The following is a 23,186-nucleotide window of genomic DNA, read 5'->3' on the forward strand; positions in this document are numbered from 1 at the left end:
CTTCTTAGTAATTGCTATCAACTCTACCTTTGTCTTGAGTAATCTAAACAGATTCAAACATTCCTGTGAGATTATTTCTCACCAGCTTCATTAGAGATACCCAGAATTCTATACCATCTGGGCCTGGGCTTACTACCATGGTGTTCAGGGTGGGTGGGGTTGAAAGCTGCCATGGGGATGGGGTTTCTTATACCCTTGTACCCCTCTGCTGATTTCTCAAATTGCTTAAGGTGTGGTTCGTTGGAAGAAGAAAAACTCTATGCAGTTTTGAAAGTGGACAACACGCCTGTTATTGATTTGGAGTGATGTCCTTGTCAAAAGTTGTTTGAAATAAGTTCTAAAATATGTATAATATCACCATGCTAGAACCTGATAAAACGATGGATGGAAAGAGTGTGAGACTGCATATTTTGTTTAGCTGAACTAATGTTGCAATTGTGGTTATTTCTGGCTGAAATGTGGGATTGAAGGGGGCAGAGCCTAACAGAGATCCATTAAAAGGGTTGATACAGCACCCCTATGATCTCCTACTCCACTTCCTGGGAAAAAAGGAACAAATGGAATAACCGCCTCTCTCAAAACATGCATCCAATTCATGTGGCAAAATATCAGCATTCAAAATCAAGCATTTTGATTGAAAAAAAAATCAGGTACTGAGATGTGAACCTCTTGCCTTTAGTCCAAAGGTCTCACATCCTTCCTTTTATACTTACTACTTGATAACTTACATCAAATGGCACAAAACCCCTCTCCCCTTCCTCCAGAAGACCAACTGGAGTGTAAAATATCTCCAACATTGATTGATGATTGATGCTTATGTTTAATTTTTTGACCAAAAGGAGAGCAATGCGCCTGAGATCGCCTTATCATGAACACAACAACATAACCAATATATATAAAATTGTGCCACTGATCTCATTTTTCCAATATCCCAAATAGTGACTCCACTATTTGGAAATTTTCTTCACATGAAGACTATGACTAATTTGAATATAGACTCTGTCCTTTTGGATTAAATATCTCCAACATTGATTGATTGATTGATTGATTGATTGATGCTTATGTTTAATTTTTTGACCAAAAGGAGAGCAATGCTCCTGAGATCGCCTTATCATGAACACAACAACATAACCAGTATATATAAAATTGTGCCACTGATCTCATTTTTCCAATATCCCAAATAGTGACTCCACTATTTGGAAATTTTCTTCACATGAAGACTATGACTAATTTGAATATAGACTCTGTCCTTTTGGATTTTGCTGTAATAATTTGCTGCTTACCTGCAATACAACAGTCTTCAGTTCAACAATTGACTGCACTTGCACTTTCAAACTTGATGTGTATTGCAAACTAAATGAAAACAGGGAAGTCATTCAAAGTGGTGTTAAAAAAGATGAAGCAAGAGGAAGGCTAGTTAATATGTTTAAAGTTAGTGGTTTCAACCAAAATGGCAGCGCCCCTAATTGAAATCTTAATAAATTTGAAAACATTCCTTTAAAGGTCAATTGAATCTTTCGAATTTCAAACTTCAATCTGTAAGTGGCTCATTTTCTGTATTGTATGATTATGGAGATTACAACCATAATTCTTCTTTTACAGAGTTCAACTCCTATGTATCTGGCCCCCCTGACAAAAGTCCAGTGCTCAATATAGTGAGACAGAAAAGGAGAAAACCATCAACAACTTCAAAAATATACCAAACAACATGTGTCCACATAATTTCAGACCCTATAAAAGAAAAACATGAAGAACAACAGACAATTAAAACAGGAGTTAACATGCACAAGGACTATTTATTTCTTAATTTTTCATAAACAAACTATCAAACTTTTCAGAAAGGTCCATAGTATCCCTAACCCCAAAAGGAACAACAGAAACATGTGCAAATGCTGAGGAGACCTAAATATATAGAAAAATGCTACATGGTAACAAGGCTGCTGACCCCCCACTCCCTTTCCACCTTCACTCAAAGGCCTCAGTACGTGACAGAACTGAATAATGAAATGCTACATCAGTGAGTTGCGGTCATCAACGTGGGCTCAAGTGTCCTAGGTCTAAAATTTAGTGAAATTAGCAGAAAATAGTAAGAGCTGACTTTTAAAACTGAGGAACTCTGTTTTCGTTGAAGGCATTTTTCTATTTCCAGAGGTTTTACGGAGAAATTAATTTTTGAAAATTTTCAGGGGGTGTACCAAGTTTTTGGCAGTTGTTCTGTAAAAGAAAAGCGGCAAGGAAAACAACACCTGAAGCAACAGAATAGGAAATCATTCATGCAAACAACTCATCCGTGTTTCCGCAGCAAAACTAGCATATGTGTGTACATCATTCAGCTCTGCCTCAGGGAGTAAGTATCAAAAATATTGTAGCAATTTTATGAGTTGTTCTGCAGTCAAAAAGTGTTGACGTGTTGACTACTAAGTGAAAAACTGCCGGGGTGATCTTCTGAATTACTTATGTGGCAAAGACAAAATAAATTATAAATTAGTCTTTTATGATCAACAGATTCAATCAAATATTGCAGCAGGTAGGCTTTTCTGTACTTTCTCCTTAAATAACATTAGAAAGAAAGACTTTCCAACTTACTAATAGATTTAAAATATTGTAACCTACAAATTATCATTTCATTTTTAAATGACAACTGACCGATTGCTGTAATGAATATTAATGAAGATTAATGAACCATGATTCATCAATCAGTTATTCAAATTGTAAAAAAGAGTTTGTACTGCATCTGGTGTCATTGCAAAAACAGACACATATGACTCGCACCCTACTTCAGCATCGGCAACTGATAGTACAACAGTTAATCCTTCACCTTGCTTGTTGCTGGCATTTGCCCTTGTAACTAGTTCCTTTGCAGTTATGTTGGGATGCTTATTTTTACAAAAAATTGCTGAATGCTTGAAGCCAATATCTAAAGCCATGTGACGAGCAAGTAACAAGTGTGTGGTGTCACCTCCTATCCTTGGGTTAACATCCACCAGGTACTTTCCATGATCTGTAATTAACACCTCAAAAGTGACCAGGCCAAAGAAGCCTCGCCTTTGCAGGTAATCTTTTATGGGTAATGTGAACTCTTTGTACACAAGGTTTTCATACTCTTCTTGCTTGTCCCAGTCCACTGATCCGGTAGTCCATGAAAAGCATCCAGTAAATCCACCAGTTGTTGTGCCGACCCAAAAGAGTTCGCCGGATTTGTGCAGATAAAATTGGAAGCTAGGCACTTCTTTAACCCCTGGAATGTATTCTTGAAACAGAGTCCCTCCTTTCCAATTGCACACATCTTTAATTTGCCGAAGTGTATCCGACAATTCCCTTTCGTTTTTGACAAGCCAGCTCCCGCGCCCACCGACGCTCATATCAGCTTTAACAGCGCAAGGATATGTAATAGCGTCTTTGGCTAGATGTCGTGGAAATGGGACCCCTAATTCGAGAATGGTGCTCTTAAGCTGCAGTTCGTATAAAAGATCGGGAGGTACACTATGCTTGTGTTCTGGGAGGGCTTCCAGCGCCGCCGTGGTAATGACAGGAACATCATCTCTCAGGCCTTCGTCCAGTGATTTAATAACAACGGGAGGAAAAGCCGGAAGCCATTTTTTCCAGTGCTCCAGCAAGTACGATTCAGGTGTACACTCCATTATTATAGGAATTTCGTTTCCGGCTGCGGGAAGATGACGAAATGGCGACAGAAGGCGATCGAAGTACAAAGGAGACGGTGGACAATCGTACGTCCAGTATTTTTTGTCGTTTAAGAACCTGTATCCTTTAGAGTACGACGAGGGTTTTTGTGGAAGAAAATACGCTTTTCTTAGGCACTTCCGAACGAGTCGACCGATTGTGATAACATTCTTTGAAGACATCACGGTGCGTTATGATTTGATGTCTATTTTCCACGCAGAACACGTGTCCACGAACGCATAAAATTATTCTCGTGTGCTTGATTGCGTGACAGATGGATTTCTTCGAGTGCATTCGGTAATAAAATTATTTGTCTGTTCGCATAATATTCTATTGTTTAACATCAGTAAAAACATTTCTAAAAGGCAATTCTATTTTTTATTTGCACACCTGACGTTGGGGATCTTCATCAAAAGAAGGAGAAAAAATAGAGGGCAATAGCTGAACGGCTTGACGACCGACGCAAAGAACGCTATGGTACTCTCGTGGTTTGGTATATGTAAATGTACATCAAAAACAGCTGGTGACCTTAATAGAGCCAATGAAGCGGTGCAAATATTCTGATACGTCTTGCCAGTATAAAGAGTTAACTTTACAAACTTCAGGCACATTTTGATTTGTGTCCTTGGTGTTTCGTTATAACACGTTTGTGTGAATATTAAAGCCAGAGGTGGTGTTGCAGACATCTTGGGGTGATCCACAAACAAAAAGGCAAATCTTGGAAACAAAAGCGATCAATACAGAACAAATGTATATTTAGTATCTGTGCATATTTAGTATCTGCTACACGATATTAATAAGAATGTGGATAAAACAAGACTAGTAAGGCAGGTTTTTTTTTTTTTTTTTAAATCACAGGCATCCCAAGCTCCACGAAACGAACATGAACGTGACTTTTTCCTCCTAAGATCTACATGCTCGTGACACAAACGAACGTGAGCGTGATTCTCGCCTTCAAGAACCTGCAAGCGCTGTTGTGTTGCAAAAACACCATTTACGAAGGTTTTTATGAAACTCAACACTTTTCCTTGAAGATGTCAAATGTTTTGTGCAAAAAAAATCTACTTATTCTGTGGCCTTGTTATATTCTTCGATGTTTACCATTGTCTTATGCCGTGAAAACAGTTTCGTAGAGTTTAAAATGTGAGGAGTGTAACATCAAACAGAAATTACTTGCCGAAACCAAAACATTTGTTTTACACAAAAAATACGGCAAGGTTCCCAAACAATCCTCTCTAAAATGACGTCTATGTAACACAACACCGCTAGTCACGTTCACATTCGTTTCGTGCTGTGAGCTTAGGTCCCCTGTGATAGAACTATCTACCAAAATTGTGCAATGCGAGCTGTTTTTTGCCATCAGCTCGGAACTGAGTCGTCAGCAAGCCTTGGTTCATCATCGTTACCATAATCTCGTTCCATTTGATTCCACTCTAAGTTCACAAGAGCATCGGTATACATATTTTGACAGAAGGTTTGATTTGCCAGTTTGTATAAATTCGCCAATAAATTTTGCTGGGGCAATAAGTGCCTCAAGAGCGCATCACTTCTCAACCTTGTTTCTAGAGTAGTCTCTCTTACGAGAGAGAGGACCAGGTTATGTCTCCCAGAATTTGGTAGATTACAAAAATTAAAATTACAAATGGAGGGAGAGGGCTCATGCGTAAAATGTTTGTCAATAGTTGCTGAAGAAAGCACTTGCGATTTGTTCCTCCCGCCGATAGAATTTAACTACAAGGACCCACCCTCCGTAAGGTGTTCTTTGGTCTGAATAGGCACGTGATCAGCCTCAACCTTCCCCGAGGGAGGACGAGAGAGGACCCCAGGAACGAGGTTGATGGCTACAACTTCCGGGTATTTTAATCACATCGTTCAAGGCTATCTACCATATTCTATCGACTGTACTGATCGCATGCGAGACTTTGTCAAAAACCGTGAATCACTCAGAAACTCAAGGATATTGATTTTAGCGAACTCCAAGTGGCTTCGACTGTGTAAGGTAAGTATTTAGCCATATTTCCGTGGACTTACTAGCAGACGTCTTAACCAGGTAATCAGAGATCGGATTCCTGAGTATCATAACAGCGATATTCATTTAACGCTGTTTTCGCCCGAAGAAAAATTGTGGTCCACATAAAGAGGAAAAAATTATTCTCAAAATCTTCCTTGCTTTCGCGCGTTATATCATCTTTTCTTGTTTTTTACCTTAGCATCGTTGTGTCATTAGTGTAGCCGAGAGAATTGATCGGGCGCGAATAATTGATACAGTGTGTAAATCAATGTTTCGGCTAAAATCCGTTTTGTTTTGATTGTGCCCTAGATTCATTAAAAAGAAAAGCTCAAAGTGAAAACAGAAACCGCAGTGAAAGAGTGAGAAAATTGTTTCACAACAGAGAAAATGGTAGAGGGCTCATTGCGCAGTGTGGAACCGCTAGCTTATTACGTAAACACGCTTTCTGATTTCGATGGGCAAGTTATTAAGGCCTATAAGAATAAAGACCAAGAACGGATAAAACAGCTAGCATCAACTGGAAATATGATGGACATAGATTTATTCATATGTATAAACAAGGCTTGGCACGGCTTTGTTCTGTGCGTCCCTGCTGGCGAAGACGAAAGCGGTCTGGTCGACTTTTCTGATGTGTTGAAAACTCCATTTGATGTGCCAGATGTTTCGCTCTGCTGGGAGTTCGAATTGTGCATGGAAGACCAACGGCAGCGAATGTACAAGATACGTAAGGATGTCCAGCTCTTTAGAGACATCGTAAAAAGAATTAAGAAGAGCTTTTACATCGGCCGGTTTAAGCAGATCACCTTGAATGCTTTGCAGTTTGTTGCGCTCAGAGCTGCCCCTCATCGATATAGCGTTTTACTCGAGGACTGTGTCGAGTTCGCGAAAGAGTTCTGCGTTCAGACTCTCGCATATTCCTCTAATTGGCGTGAGATTGAAGAGCAGGTTCATAACAACATCAAGGGAGCGACTGCTACTGGATTCAGTGCCGAGAGGCTGTCGAGAAACATCCGTAGCTCTGGTTGGCTGGGGAATACCTTTCTTGGAGGGATGGATGTTAGTAATGTAATGTCGAGCCGTTATAGATTACCAGCGGTTATTGCTTTGGTCCTGTTCCTACTACTACTGTATCCGATCTTTGTTTCTGTTATTGTAATTAAGTTAATCAGGTAAGGGTGTCTATCCTAAGTATGAACACAAGTCAGGGATTGTCAGGGATTTTCAGAGATTCGATATTGAAATTCAGATATATTTAGGTCTGACATCTTCAAAACATTAAATGATGTCTCGCTTCCGCCCTGAAATTAGGGAAAGTTTTTCCTATTCTATTTGCTAGTTTACTTCCGTTTGATGATGAAGAATTATGCAGTATAAGTCGCACCATTGTCGCATAAAAAATTGACACTATGCATGGTCTCGTGTGCAGAAAGTACTTCAGAAGTATAGTATATGTATGTTACTTGGGTACTTTGAATAACTAATAAACAAGGCCTTGGTTGATTATTTGTTATACAACCGTCCTCTAACCGCTAAATCTTGATTGAGCGAAAATATATTTTCCAAACGCTCGCAACTGTCCGATATGATGTTTTTGTCCACTACCTCGTTACCAGGCCTCATGCTCGTGTGTTGACAACGGACACACGAAGACGAAGCTAAAACCCGCGCCTTTTCGGCGTGGTTTTTGTATTGTATTGTATTGTAATCTTTATTTAGACACGATCAATTCATCAGCCTATAAAAATACATATCACATACGCTAAGATATTTAAAATTAAAACTACATACTATAACACTAAAGCTGTTTTCCGTGAATGCCGTGCGTTAAACTTTAAAAATGTCATTGATCTTACGTTTAAATAACCCCAGAGACTCTGTGTTCCTTATATCGCGTGGTAAACTGTTCCATAATGTGGCGCCATTGTAGCTAAAGCTTTTTCTGTAATAATTAGTGCGCGGTAGTGGAACATTAAGCTTATTTTCAGAGTCCCTGAGGTCATAAGCAGAGTCACGCCTCGTAAACTTTGAATATAGATACCTTGGAGCTAGCCCGTGCAGACATCTAAACATCATTGTGGCTTTATGGATTTCCTGCTGGCGTGCAAGATTTTTCCACCCTAAAAACTCGAGTAGCTCAGTTGCATCAGCATCATAGTTAGAGAATGTCAACACACGGGCTGCTCTATTCTGCAATTTCTGCAGTTTGTCTCGTAGCGTTTTACCACAGCTACCCCAAACAATGTCACAGTAATCAAAGTGAGGTTTTACTAAAGCTTGGTAGATGAGATGTAAGGTTGATGCTGGGATCAGGTGCCTAATTCGCTTTAGGGCCCCGATACCAGAGGCGATCTTTTTCGTTAGTTTTTCGATGTGACTATGCCAATCGAGTTTATCGTCTATTATTACACCAAGCGATTTTGTAGCTGAAACCTGGCTCACTTGAGTATTGTTCATTCTAATTGTTGGAGAAGCTGTGAGAGTATTCAGTCTCTGCCTCGACCCTATTAGCATGAATTCGGTTTTAGTCATGTTCAACGTGAGTTTGTTCGCTTGTAGCCAGTTGAAGACGTTTTCTAGGTCTTCATTTAGACAAAACTGAACGTTCTCAAGATTGCTTCCCGCATATGTGAGGTGCGTGTCATCGGCATACATTCTCGGTTTACAATTTGATAAGCAATTTGGAAGATCGTTGATATATAATAAGAACAATAATGGACCGAGGATGGTCCCTTGTGGGACGCCGCAAGTCAACGAGTAGCTACTGGATAGCGACCCGTTGACAGAGCATTTTTGTGTTCGGTTTTCCAAATATGACTGAAACCATCTGAAAGATTTTCCATGTATACCATAACAGTTTAGTTTCGATAGAAGGATCTGATGATCAACAGTGTCAAAAGCTTTTTTCAAATCTAGAAAAATGACTCCATTGATTTTCTCGTTATCAATATTATATGCCCAAGAATCTGTCGCTTCCAACAAAGCTGTTACAGTTGAATGATTAGCACGAAACCCTGATTGGTTTTGACATAAAATATCGTGCTCTTCCAAATAGGCATATAACTGTTCATAAACTATCCTTTCAAACACCTTCGCCATTATTGGAATCACCGATATTGGGCGGTAATTGTTAGCATCACCGCGGTCACCCTGTTTATAAAGAGGGGTAATCCTTGCATATTTCCAGTCGTCTGGGAATGTCCCTTGGCTAATAGATTGATTGAAAATATCACATATCGGCACACAAATGAGATCAGCACATTCCCTGATAAACCTAGCAGATATTTTGTCAAGGCCTGTTGCCTTTGACTTGTCTAGTTTATTTAAAAGTGAAAATACTTTAGTTGGATTGGTGGGTTGGAGCTTAAACCGTTTATCTGTTGCGGTAAGATATCTTTGATAGCTACCACTATCACAATTTATCTCACTGGCAAGTTTTGGACCAATATTAGCAAAGTGGTTATTGAATTCGTTTGATAGCTCCAACGGATTAGTTATCGTTAATCCGTTCACTTTTAGTGACGCCACTGGCGTTTTCCCAGATTTTCGAGAAGTTAACTCGTTTATAGTCTGCCAGGTCTTTCGGGAGTCGCTGGTTTGCTTATTAAAACTATTTTGGTAATAAGCTTGCTTAGCTGAGCGTATTTGCTTATTGACTATATTTCTTTGTTTCTTAAATAACGCCCAATCGTTAGGATCATTTGTCTTGCTAGCTTTGATTTTTAATATGTCTCTATTATGCATAAGGTCTTTCAATTCAGAGGTAATCCACGGAGAACTCCGTGAACGAACGCGCATCGTTTTCAGTGGGGCATGTTTGTCAGCGATAGCCAGAAATGTACATTTCCATTGCTGCCACATCACGTTTGGGTTGAAAGACTCGTATACATTATCCCAACATTGAGATAGAATATCATAACGAAACTTTTGGCGATCGAAATTTCGGAAATTTCTGTATGTAATAGAATTATGTCCGTTAGACATCCCATTCAGGGCAAGTTTTCTATATACATACACCATGCTATGGTCACTTATTCCGATATGACAAACTCCCGAACATGCAATCTTATCCGAGCAGTTGGTATAGATTAAATCAATTAGAGTTGATGAGGTGGGTGTTATCCTCGTCGGTTCAGAGATAAGCTGCTCGAGTCCGTAGACATCAGCAATACTCCTTAATTTGGATGTGTTATTGTCATATCGAGTCGTGATCATGTCACAGTTCATGTCTCCCAGTACAAAAAATTCTACATTTTCACTATCCAATCTCCCAATTAGGGATTCAAAAGGTGAAAAAATGCCAATAGGAGAGTCAGGTGGTCTGTACCAAGTAACAATCACAAAGTTTCGGGTTATTACGTAATGGTGAAGCTAAAGAAATTGAATTTTGTTTGGATCTTTGAAAGGTAGGTCAGAGACTAATTTGTACTTGTTAAAGACTGAAAGACACGAACGAATTTGCTTTTGGCTTGTCTATCAGTCAGTCATTTCGAGACATTAGAGATACATTTGGATCCATCGTTGCAAACACAACGACGCAATTTACGAGTTGTTCCGTTACTTCTCTTATTGAAATTCTTTAGACGGATCCAACGGAAGAACAGAAAACAAAGCTTGAATTCGCAAATAGCAGATGCACAAATTTTTTCAGTAGAGAAAAGGCTGACACTCAAAAATTCTAGCCGCATGCTGCAGTTTGCAGTTCGGAAGGTTGGGGGCTTGCAAAGAAAATGCAGATCGCTGTGTATTAAATACGCTCATTTTGAATTTGGATTATTTATCCTCCGCTGAAACTTGTAGAACTCTTTGGAAAGAGTCAACAAGAAGCTTCTCTTCCAAAGAACCTCTTTCGTCGTTATAATATAAATTTCTACTCATTTGTGACCTACCGGAACACCGAGAACTTGTCGTTTATACCTTTAGATTTTTGATGGAAATAATTAACAATTATTGGACGAGGTTGAGCAAAATATCATGATCAGTTGTCCGTGGCGAGCAGATCAATTATTTTCCGAAGCCGAAGGCTGAGGCAAATAACTGATCTGCGAGACACCGACAAATCACGATATTTTGCGATAACCGAGTTCAATAATTGTTTTATCATTCGATCACCGAGTTTGTTTTCAATTTTTTGGGGGAAGCGGCAAGCGGGTTTGTTTTCAATTTTTTGGGGGAAGCGGCAAGCGCGCACTGCTGCCAGAAATCAAATGGTTTCCTTCCCAGTTAATTAATTTATTCTGTCGACTTTAAATTGTACGGACAGTCAACCGTCAATAAACAAAATGTATGCCTTCAAATGGCTGAAACCTCCAGGAACAAGTTCACAGTCTTCAAGGATTTGAAATCCGAAAAAAAAAAAAAAGGAAAATGTGTTCATTGATGAATTAGCTTTAACACAATCTCTGAAAGTTCACTTTAAAAGTTGAAAGTGCAATTGTAAAAATTATTAACTGTCTGCTGCGTGTTAGATTGCTCGATACGTAGCTCATTTAGAATATACTCTTCCTGAGAGGCTGTGAGAAGTGGTTGCGGTGTACTCTCAGCTACAGGAATCGAAGAGGTTGCCGTAATGGTTGTTATGGTCTTGTTGTTCAACGATTCTGATAATGTTTACACACAAGAGCGACCACAAGGGCGTGGTTACTACTGCGCATGAGAAAATATTATTTGCGGCAAAAACGGAGTTAAACGATAGTACGCATGAGCAGACCGTTATTTGGAGGCAGTTATTTGCAGGTCACGTGGTGGGCTCTCAGCCAATGAAAATGGGGGAAAATCCATCGAAGGTTAATATCCTTGCACGATAATAAGATCTCCATTACGCTCAGAGGAGTTGGGGTAAAATACAGTTTGGATCTGGTTTTTTTTTTTTTTTTTTTTTTTTTTTGCTGACAAGGTAATGGAGATGAAGAAAACTTTTTAAGGATTGTTGTATTTTGTGATTTTAATTTGTCATTATGTGTTTATTCGGCAGTGACTTTCGCCTTAAGGGCGAAGACCGGGACGATCGGCAAATTTATATGTACGAAGGGGTAGAGGGAGGGGACCAATCCTTAAGTGACACTTATCAAAACATTAGATATCTCGCGCATTTCTTTAAGCTTAATTGCCAGTAAATGGTATTTCATTGAGCAGATTAGACCACAAATACATAACTTTTTCGAGTTAAATACAACTATTTCGATTTCCCCGCGCCCCACCATGTTTAAGCAGATGTTGATGGAAATTCGAGTGTAACTGGTAAGGAGTATAGTGGGAGATTACCATCGCTCCTCCTCTGGCTTAGTTACGTATTCTGGTTACCGTTGCTTAGTTACGTATTCTGGTTACCGTTGCGACAGCCACCAAATTTCTTTCTGTATGCGGTGCTTTCGATATAGATAGCTAGAGAAGCCCCATTAATCAGGTACATATGATACTTCAACTATACCATTCCCGAGATATGAATTGTGTTTCTCCCTGAACTTAACACATTTCTTTGCAATTAATTGATTTGGGGTTAGGATAACTCCTTCTAGCTAATTACTTTGACTGTACTTATTACCTATTGGCAGGGAAATGTATCGGTAGTCAGGGCTCGACACTGACTTTTCAACTTACTATCCAAGTGGCTAGTGACATTTTAGATGTTACGACAATTTCAGTCTGTTTGCTAGGCAAACTGGCTAGGGGAAATTGAAAACCACTAGCCTAAACTGAATTTCTACTAGTCTGTGGCTAGTGGGCTACCGTTAGTGTCGAGCCCTGGTAGTACAAGTGGGAGTAATTTTGGCGAGTGACTACGAGCGATTTTTTAATGGCTGTGGAGGGTTAAGGAGGCAAAAAAGAAATGTGTACTAAGGGGATGAGCGAGGTTAAAAAGAATGAGGGAAGGAGACAGGGCAATAGAAACCACTTGCAGGCTATAGAGTGAGCAATAGTGCTGGCTGGTCACTTTAACAGTGTAGAGGTTCGTCGTTAATCGGTTATTTAACAGCACAACACAACAAAGACAACTAGTCATGACTCCGTCTCAATTTGTCGTTTCCCTTTTTATTTCCTCATTTTGATTCAGCTGAACGAAAACCTATTACATCTAAAACCAAAAAGCAAACACACTCAAAATCCATTCCACGATTCTTTGAGCAATTAAAGCATGTTTAAAAGGCGGCCGAAGTGCTTCAGGGATGTTACTTGATGGAATAAACTTTAGATATTGATTTGATGGCATTTCTGAGTCTGTTATTCTAAAACACAGCCTCAAGTGTCGTGCCTCTACAACGTATCATCAAATTTTTACCAGTAAAGTTTAATTCTAATCAAGTGAGCTATCTAACTGCACTACGCAGTGACAGAAATAAAAGCTGGTGCATCCATAAATTAAGCTTCCTGTTATGCTACATGCGCACAGTTGAAACAAAGCAGCTGAGGAAGTCTGCGAGGGTTTCCATTATAAAAAAAAATGTTCGCTAAATTAACTGCAAAACATATTGCCACTTTTCTGAACATAACGTTAGGAAATCGTCATCTTTTTGATTTATGAATTGTTCTTTTGACGTGTTGTCTAAGTGCTACTTCGTATGTCGCATACTTTTTCCCTAGATCTTTTGAAGTCGATGGAAAACCGCGAGACAAGGTGACGTGGGAAAACACTACATCGAGTAACTTCGTAAGATTGAAACAAAAACATCCTATTACGCTAGTACGTTCTCCAAGTCGTCACCCTATGGTACTTGCTCATGTAAAATTTAGTCCCACACACATGAACACAGTCATTTAATTTAACACCTAACTGAACGCAGATCTCGGATATAGAGAAGCGAGACTTAAGTCCCGATACACAAAGACAGCTGCATAGCAGCCAAGATTGTAAAAACTCATTTTCAATAATAAACCTCAGTTCATTTTACGGCTAAAATAGCGATTTTCAACAGAGTTTCATCCTCTCAGCCAATCACATCCAAACGTACAGAAACCAATTGCGAGTTGGTTTGCCCGAGCTTGAGTCGGCTTGCATGTATAAGCTTAAGGTGAGCTCTGATTTGCTGGTCTTAATTCCTTTTTATGCGCTGATTTTACAAAACTCCATTGAAAAGCACTTAAAAGGATTTTAAGCAAGGCGATAGCATTCAGGAGTGTTCTCTGCACCTGACGTAAAGTTGACCCCAATTCGTTGGTTATTACATGCACTGAGTCATCTTTAAAGTTTCAGTCGTAACCAGTCTCTCCTAATTTATTTAAAGCGAAAACGGAGTGAACTCTCTCCGTGGCAAACTAAATATTGCTTTCCTCTTGAGAGGAGTCTTAAAATTTTGAGCAAACGAGAAATCACTTAATCTGATGGCACTTTCAGGCTTGCCACACAGTTCCGTGGACAGAACATATTTAGTGACAAATCTAAAACAGCTGCAAGTTATTGAAATCACTCCACACTTCAAAACTTTTTATTATGTAATTCTAATTGAAAGTATTCCGGCACAGCAAATTATCAAAAAATATCTTGGTTTCCACTTCACATGTATTTTAGCTTTATCAAAAATCATGAACGACGACAAACAGCATATTTCATTGCACCTCATTCAAATGTCTTGTGTTTAAAAAGTTTCCTCGTGCTTTGAAAGCTTTAAATTAAACTGCATGAGTCTCTCACACATCCGGGCGACAAACCCTTAAAACTTTCAAATATTTAAGTTAAAGTAGTTTGAAGGTTTGTTTTGGAAGTGATATAAATAATCATTAGTTTCCTGTCAGCGAAAAAAATTGTTAGTATAAGGAATCCAAAGATTTCGAATTCGTTTTTAAGAAAATGATTTCAAATATTTTAAGTCCTTACTTGTTACCGTACGTAAGGGAACGTATAGAAAAAACACGAGGAAATTAAATAACTCATTTAGGATTAATCAGTTTTGTCCGTGCAAAATACGCCCGTTGAAAGTGAGTTTCTCAGATTTAAAAATTTCGAAATGTGGAGAGAAGTCTAATACACAATTTTGCTCAAACGTAGTCGAATTTGCGAATGTGGGTTTTTCTACGAGGTAAATGTATGCATGAAAGGTCATAGTTTCAAGCTCACTATAGATATTAAAAAAGGTAATAAAGTAGACTCCGCTCAAAGTTATGGAAAGTTTAGCCACATTTTGTCCTCTGTTCTTAGCAAACAATAAATAGCCGCAAACAAAAAAAAATACGTCAGAAAAAAAAATATAGAAAATAGGGAACATAACAATTATAAAACCGGCTACCGTTAGAGACGAAGAGGATTCAACAAAAACATTTTTGAGTAAGAACAAATACCTGCTTAAAGTTGAGACGGCTCTCTTCGTCACCTTATGTACAATAAATTCTGAAAATGCTTCAACATCCTTAGCTCAGAGAGTACGACAATTGGAGCTTTATCGGTAGTAGAGAATGACCTTTCAGAGGAGAATCCCTCTGCAGTATAGACAACCGAGATAATGTCGTGTCTCGAAAGTTTCATAGTGACTGGTTTGATGATGGGGTTACTTTTTATACATTCTCGGCAGTATTTTAGAAATGTACGACGTCTATGCATAAAATGTTAATGTCGCCTTTATTTTCAACAATGCCCGAATAACTTTTAGAGTAAGTGTTCAGAAAGTTACTTTTCTCATTTGTTTCCTAACGCCGTTTCTCGTAGCCTCTGCCATCGCTGTTGAGTGAGGGAGCCTAGGTCTTCTATAAGAATAAGAAATTCTCTTGATTCTGACAGGAAATTCCCTCTTTAAGGTCATGCTCATATTCTTTTGAATTACCGTGCATGTATTTCACTAACCTATAATTAAAAAAGGCCATTTCCCAAGCATAAAATTTTAAGTCTGCAGTACCTAGTTGACTACTCAGGACATGAAATTTCTTTAGCGTGAGCTCTGTACAAATTCGCATTGCATCTTTCTTAAAATAAACAATAAAAAATAGTTCAAACTACAGCTGATTCAGCAATTCACAGAAAATGGGATGAGGACCTGGTTTCACTCAGACATGCGATTATTCCCATTCCTTGCAACTGCAGTTGGAACCATTACGAATTAAATATAGATCAATCACAATAGATTTTTGCTCTTCTTTGTTAAAAAAAAAAAACCAACAATTTCAAATAATCGTTCCTTTCTCGTCGAAACAAGCGTTTCCCGAGTAATTGGCCGGTGGGCTTTGTGTTTTCCACGAGAAATATTTCATGAAACTTAGGAGGGGGAAAAGAATTAGCCTTCGTTCCACAGCACTCTCTTTTTTTCTTAAATTCAACCAAATTTGATGGTAATTTCACCAAACAGATATTTGAAAAAAGTAGATTCTCCGTTTCTCTCCAGTTGAATGAAAATAAAAAACAAACAATTGAACAACCGACAACACCAAGTTCGTCATATGATTTAAGTAAAATTAATACCCATTTCCCTGATCCTGATCATCTCAGGCGCCTCTATGGCGTGTAAAATCTCATCATTTTCATTTTCCATGGTTACTTTCATTTCTTCAGGAACAATGACACCCTCTTTCATCACGTAAAACTGAAAAGAGAAATGGTTCAAAGTTAGAGGTATTGCTTTTAAACCCAACGAAATATAATAGGCATGCTTCTTGGAGTTACGATATCTAATCTTAAAAGTGAAAAAAAGAGAAACCTATCAGAGTAGTTTACAGTACGAAAACTGTGCAGAGTAAACAAAATTTATAAGTGAAGATGAAGTATTCGCAAAGATTTTGATGACAAACTTAGAACCTGCAAAACGAGATACAAAAGCGTAGAAGAGAAGTAGCAGATAATTCCGGGGGGGGGGGGAAGTGGGACATGGGGTGGGGTACTTCCCAGTAGCAGTCATATGAACGGAGGTTAAAACAACGGCTTTCCTAAAAGCTTTATCCATAATGTTGATCATATAAAACAGGACCAAGTAAAAAGTATTGAGATCGATATAATTTAAAAGGCAGATACTACTGTTTCATCAACACCTTTAAGACCTGATCTAACCATGAATGACGTTAAACCTCATCGCATAGCTTGTTAGTAACCTAATTAAATTAGGATAAGTAGGCACAAAGTAGATTTAACCTAATTGTGGAATAATACAATGGATTTGCAAGTGGTGCGGCGTTGCAGCAAGCTGGTTTAAAAACATCTATTCAAGTCTGCCCATATTAAAATCATTAGAAGACTTACTTTAAATAATTCGTGGTTGCCAGTTTTTTTCCATCATCATTTTCTTAAATAAAGAAGAAAAGAAGTTTTGTACCTGCATGACAAAACTAAGTTATGTTAAGAATTTATTTCCATTGACATAACTTGAACTGAACTCTGGAGCTCAGCTAAACGTTCTTTGTTAATATTCCCATTAGGTGCAGAAATCCTTTATTCACTTTTGGTCGTTTCTTCAGATATCGAATAATTTTTCCGTTATCTTTTAGTGTTCGAGGTTTTTCTAATTTTATGTAAACGAAAAATTTTCTGTTGCTGTCTCTATCTAATTTGTGACAAAAAAAGGATTTATTAGTGTGTCCTCGAGGCCAAAAATATCAAACCTCGTTCATTCAGGAAAACTACACGCCAGATGTTACTTTTTGATACTTTTTTCAACGAAATTCATCCGCACACATTACATAGATCAATGTAACAAAGATAAACAAAATGTGTGGTTGTGTTGTTAATCAGTTAGTTACCGGAAGTCAGTCGCACAATCATTCCTTTTAGTCAATACGCTATTTTATCAGCCTGCATCCAGCTCGTCAGGCAGTCAGTCAGTCAGTCTTTCCACCAACCGGCCAATCAGTGGTGAGCCAGCCAACTGACCCAGACAGATAGACCGACAGACAGACAAGTAAATCTGTCAGTTAGTTGGTTGGTCAGTTAGTCTGTCTGTCAGACAGACAGTCAGTCAGCATTTATTTATGCCACTAGCAATCTGAACCCTCAATATACGTAGATAGACAAAAGCATGTGAAATATGTAAAGCATTAGTTTGGACAGAGACATTAAATGGACACGAGAGAATAACTATCACAGGTTGACATGAAAAAGAATATTAAGAATACATATATCTTATTAGACGTTCTGTTGTGTAGTATCGCTGAGTATTTTTACGAGTTGTGCCGTATTTTGACGAGCCCGTAGGGTGGTAGGGCTAGTCAAAATACAAATAACGAGTAAAAATACTCAGCGATATTACACAACAAAACGTCTAATAAGTTATTTATTATCCACCACGCCAAACTGTTATTTCAGAATTTATTTACGGGGAGTACATGACAGAAGCATGCGAAGCGGAACGGAATTGGCGCGTTGTTGTGTTACTGTTTCTATTTTCTTCATTAAATGACTTGGATCTATATTTGCCAGTCATTCTGACTCTTCGTCGTCGGAAATATGATTCAAATTGTCCGCCACTTTGTTTTTTTCGTAACTACAATCCAATTCTTCGCTTGCGTGATGAAAGAAAACCTGTTGAACCGGTACTCTACAAAAGACGAGTGCAAATACCGCGTGATATTTGTACTCGTCTATGGCGTTCTTTGTACTCGTCTAAGTGTAGTTGGATAATAATAACTTATATTGCGCTAATATCAATATACATTTTCATCAGCGCAGAATCAGCCGGACTAATTATTGAAATACGAAAGAGGTCTGCATATCTTTTTTCAATTTCTACATGAGCACTTACAAACAAACATATTTTTATCTACTTCTTTCAGTTTTGCAAAAAAATCCCAGTATTCCAGGGGAAGAATGTGCAACAAAACAATACCTACTGAATGCAATCCAGTAATAAAATGCAAATGTAATCATGCACTTAGAACCAACTGGTGCTGAAATGGCACTTCAAATAAGAGTGGCTGCAGGTTTGTTTCGTATTCTTACGGTGCAATTTCAGTTCAGAGGCCTGAACTTAAACAAATGAGTACTAAGTCATTGTTATAGCTGGCCGGACCAATACTCATGGTCTTAAAATAAGTGAGGAGAATTTGCTACCTTTCTATAGTCAAGAAATGGATAGATATTCTAGTCTTCTCGGATAAGGACGAATAAACCATAGGCCCTGTCTCCTACAGGGTTAGGAGTAGGAGACGTTAATTTCCCACGCACGAGATTACTGTGTGGTGGATGTCCTCCCCTGGGTGGGATGGGTGGGTGTAGGCCCTGAAAAGCCCCGATGGTGAGTGGTCAATTAACCTATGTATGTATGGATGGATGTATGTGTAAGCCTTTGCTCATGCCACCAGTCCCAATCTTTTTCTGTGTGTACCAGAGTGTAATTTCTCCACATCCAATTTTTTGAACATCAATATTGTAAATCTCAAGATCTATTATTTTTTAAGATGATTGCAACTACAACAATATACCTCTGTTGGTAATGTGATGTGTAGCCTGTCATTCTGTGTTCATCCAACCCTTGACCAGGATCAGCAAGGTGTTGAGGCAAGCCTGTTACTTGTGGTGACATGGGTGGACCGAGCGGATCTCCTTCACCAACCACTGAATGTTCCTAAAATTTAATTTCAATTATTATCAGTTTTCACTGGTGTGCACATTGTAAAGTTCACATCCTTTGTGGCAGCCAACAAATTAACCCAGCACTTTACCTCTTTCTTACCCATCTGGGTCTCTTTCTACCTGGAATATGTCATTAGAGCATAAATTGCAAAAATGAAAATATTCTTTAATCTCTTTTATTTGCTTGAACATATATATCCTCATAACTCATCTAAAAAGTTGAAGAATTTAGAAAAAAATTTTAAAAAGAGTCCTCCACAGCATAAAGCAATGTACAGAATACCCAATAGAAACATGTGATAGTAAGGCTGTAACTCAGTACCTGTATCCAATAGTGTTGATTTATCAGAATGAGTAATGTTTATTTTTCAAGTTTAGCTGCTTGTTGCAATGTGCAAAATAATCCAGGTTTAAAGGTATCATAATAACACACGCTCACTTATGGCTTTAACCAACCCAGCCCTAATGAAGAATTTTGAACTAATTAACCCAATCAGCAGTGTTAACGTATTTGATCATAATTATAGTAAATTTGTTTTTGAAATGGAGGAGTCATCACTGATGCATTTCATTCTACTTCAATCTCTTTTTTTTGTTTCAGTCTTCATTCTTACCTCAACTGACATGTAGTGTGGGTGTGGGTGTTGTGGTTGTCCATGCTGATGCATCATCTGCCATGAAGCTTGTGAGAATGAGCCATGAACTGGACTGGTTATGTATTGCGAGCCTGACATTTGGAGCTGGTTCATCTGACTGGTTAGATGTTGAACAGAGCTCTGCTGCAAAGCCCCAACATTGTGTTCCATTGATGAAGGTGTAACTGGTGTTGCTGCTGCGGCAGCTGCTAGCTGACTCTGAATAAAAGAAAAGAAATCATTGAGGTAACTAGTATGAATTCATAATTGACTGTGCAATTTCAGATGAATATTACTGCATAGAAATATTTTTGCATAATTGGTCCAATGGCAATTTTTTTTTCAAAAAGTGCAACTTATGTTTAAAGTATGTGCAGTTTACAAGCATATCTCAAACAAAGATAATTCCAATGAGAAAACTTGAAGCAAACAGTGAAAAGACTAAATCAAATTATGAATAAAGGCTAAAAGTTTTGAAAGAAACTGTTTGGGGCTGCGTCAGTGGGAGTAACGAAATAATTTGGATATATCAACAAAGTTAAGTGGTAAATTGGCCACGGTAACAATTACAAAAGTTGACGTTTCGAGCGTTGGCCCTTCGTCGGAGCAAAATGACGAAGGGCTAATGCTCGAAACGTCAGCTTTTGTAATCCTTACGGTGGCCAATTTACCACTTCAACTTTGTTGATATATCTAAATCACATTCTCACTGGTTGTAGTTGATGTTGCATCTGAATGTAAGGTTGATGTGCAAGCCAGCTTCCACCTCCTCCTGTTGCAAGTTGGTATGCAAGTGGGATATTTGTTTGTACAAATGCTGTCCCCTGTTAAAAAAAAGTAACAATTCCAGATCATGTTAAAAAATCTTCCAAAGTCAACTTCACATTTAATGTGCTAACATAAATTTGGCGACACAGTTTAGACAATCTGCGGGTTTATCAAAATGTCATAACAAAGAGAATTATGACAACAACAAATGAAACAAAAGTCTTGGTATAAGAGCTAGGTGTTTTTAGTTTGGAATTCCTTATTAAAAGAGCCAACTATTACCTTGTGGGACACAAATGCAAATTCAGGTGAAGCAAAGGGATAAGAGATTACCAGTATTTTGTATAAGTACATACATGTATACCAAAAAGACAAAGGAGTTTCCCATGCCCGTATACATAAAGATTGTTGGCTAGACATAATCAAATGATTCTGAGCTGGGAGAATAAAAACACAAAAATTGCTTTGGTTTCAGTACATACATTCAAGATTATCCTAAATTTGTTTGCTTTAATGTACTTTGGATGTACTGAGATATATCACTGGTAACTCTGAAAAAATGGACCCATAGATTTAGAGTTAGGTAATGAATGAGTCTCTAGCTTTGGATGTAACACAAAAATTGTATTCACCTGTCCAGGGAGAACTGCAGCATGAGTTGTCATAACTCTTCCTGAACTCCCTACAGTTGATCTAAATAAAGTGACCAAAAGAAAGATATTTTTCAAGTCAAAAGGACTCTTTGAGAAAATTATGCTTAAAACGTGCTCTATTTGTAACTATTTTTAATCAAGGAAGGCAGAGAATTTTGAAAATTAGTGTCTGCAATAACATGTTGAGACATTGCAATTATGACATTAACTGTCTTTCAAAACATAACATTGCTGTTGTTTTTCAGATACAACAAACCTAGTTCCCAATTCAGTAAAACAAAACAATACACCGAATGCAAATATGGTGTCCAATTTGAATTGCCATTGTTCTGGACTGACTAGCCTCTCACACATGTAATAATCCTTTTGTGTTTCCACATGAAGACAAGGCTAGTCAGTCCAGAATGGCAATTCAAATTGGATGCCATATTTGCATTCAGTGTATAGATATACACTGCATAACAAAAATAAAAAGATTACAATCAACCCACCCATTTTGCATCACTAGTGGTTCACCGTATCCAAGCAAGGGTACTCCCTAAAAAAGAAATGGAGAAACAACATTAGAGCATAAGGTCTGAGTTTATTAATACATATCTAATTAAATATTTACATACTGCTTTTGCAATTTGGCAATACATATAAATTATAAATTAATTATAAAAGGGTACTCCTTAAAAAAGAAATGGAGAAACAACATTAGAGCATATAGGTCTGAGTTTATAGATACATATATATATAATTCTTTTCAAAGACACTGCAATTTGGAAATACATATAAAATATATGTACCTTTTCTTTTCTCATCAAAAAGGCTATGCATGATGTATGTGTATTTTACATCAGAGGAACAATTATGCCTAATTGTCACTATAATTAATTATGTGGACATTATTATGTTACATATTATATATCTATAATGTATCACAATAGCATGTAAGGATACCTGTAAAATGTATAGATAATTTTCACTCATTTTTCTCTAAAATATAAAATTTAAGATTTCTTGCCACAAGGTGGACACTTTAGCATTCCATTTTTGTCCGCTCAAACAAATCAAAATAATTGATAAATAGTTAAATTAACAAGTAAAATATTAATGAGAAATTCATAGAATATCAGATTGGCATTAATGTATCACTGAAGAAAACAGACTGTCAGTAAGAAATTGATATTGCTTATCTTGTAACTAATGAACACTGACCTCCTGTCTATTTAACTGCCAGGAATTGTCTGTTTACAGAAGAATATTGTGTTAGTAACATGCCACCTAGCAGACAATTTAATTTGACTGTTGTCCGTGACTGCCACTCAACTGGACAACCTTAGCAGAAGTCATTATCAAAGTAAAGAGCCAATTGGGTATGATGGCGATGCAGATACAATAGGCCATACCATGGTTTTGCTGAGTTTGTTGCCTTTTCTTGGGACCTCCATCAGCAAACTTGACAACAAGAGCTTCAATGCTACCTACAGGTTGTGACAGACAATAGAGCATATTATGTCCCTAAAAAGCTATTGCATTGGTAGATAAAAAGCTTGAAAAAGACAACTTGAAAAGGCTTAACTTTTATGGATGTGGATAAGTTTCCCACCTTTTAGTTAACCTACTTTTCAAAACCACTTAAAAAATGAACAATAAAAAGTTTTTAAGAAAAAATTTATACAGTCATGATCAAGCAAATATCTAAAAAGGAAATGTCGATCAGCCAGATAGTCCAAAACATTTTTCCTGAATGTAAATTTTTGAATGAGGCAGTAATTATGTATATGTACAGTTCATTACTGAGGGACAATAACTACCATTGGCCAAACATTACAATGTACACTTACCAGTAATCTTATTACCATTAAAATCTTTGATTATCTGTTCACAAATTTGTGTATTTTCCATTCTATAAGTAGAATATCAAGGCTTTGTTTAGTAACAGGAAGCAAATATACTGCATGCCACCACATCTC

General features: G+C 37.8%; 3 protein-coding genes across 8 annotated transcripts in view; 1 reads left to right on the plus strand and 2 right to left on the minus strand.

Annotated features, from left to right (window-relative positions):
* Positions 1 to 1,776: 1,776 nt before the first annotated feature.
* LOC111326327 (uncharacterized) lies at positions 1,777 to 3,917 on the minus strand. Its single transcript, XM_022930298.2, has one exon. It carries the CDS (start codon positions 3,861 to 3,863, stop codon positions 2,697 to 2,699), a length of 1,167 nt encoding a protein of 388 aa, XP_022786033.2. The 5' UTR covers positions 3,864 to 3,917; the 3' UTR covers positions 1,777 to 2,696.
* A 1,590-nt stretch (positions 3,918 to 5,507) lies between these two features.
* LOC111326377 (uncharacterized) lies at positions 5,508 to 7,207 on the plus strand. The gene is made up of 2 exons (XM_022930364.2): positions 5,508 to 5,680; positions 6,002 to 7,207. The coding sequence occupies exon 2, from the start codon at positions 6,080 to 6,082 to the stop codon at positions 6,863 to 6,865; it is 786 nt and encodes a 261-aa protein (XP_022786099.2). The 5' UTR covers positions 5,508 to 5,680; positions 6,002 to 6,079; the 3' UTR covers positions 6,866 to 7,207.
* A 5,488-nt stretch (positions 7,208 to 12,695) lies between these two features.
* LOC111326376 (RNA-binding motif, single-stranded-interacting protein 2) overlaps positions 12,696 to 23,186 on the minus strand; it is a 45,545-nt gene continuing 35,054 nt past the window's right edge. For all 6 annotated transcript variants that reach the window (XM_022930359.2, XM_088740436.1, XM_022930357.2 and 3 more), the window contains 10 exons: positions 23,058 to 23,119; positions 22,620 to 22,694; positions 22,429 to 22,457; positions 21,717 to 21,763; positions 21,205 to 21,265; positions 20,515 to 20,628; positions 19,784 to 20,023; positions 19,019 to 19,161; positions 16,845 to 16,887; positions 12,696 to 16,194 (listed from right to left, as the gene is read on the minus strand). In XM_022930359.2, coding sequence (XP_022786094.1) covers positions 16,881 to 16,887; positions 19,019 to 19,161; positions 19,784 to 20,023; positions 20,515 to 20,628; positions 21,205 to 21,265; positions 21,717 to 21,763; positions 22,429 to 22,457; positions 22,620 to 22,694; positions 23,058 to 23,119 — 778 coding nt within the window. In that variant the 3' untranslated portion in view covers positions 12,696 to 16,194; positions 16,845 to 16,880. The remainder of the gene's footprint in view (positions 16,195 to 16,844; positions 16,888 to 19,018; positions 19,162 to 19,783; positions 20,024 to 20,514; positions 20,629 to 21,204; positions 21,266 to 21,716; positions 21,764 to 22,428; positions 22,458 to 22,619; positions 22,695 to 23,057; positions 23,120 to 23,186) is intronic.

This window comes from Stylophora pistillata, chromosome 12 (genome assembly GCF_964205215.1).
Source record: "Stylophora pistillata chromosome 12, jaStyPist1.2, whole genome shotgun sequence".
Taxonomy (NCBI): Eukaryota; Metazoa; Cnidaria; class Anthozoa; order Scleractinia; family Pocilloporidae; genus Stylophora; species Stylophora pistillata.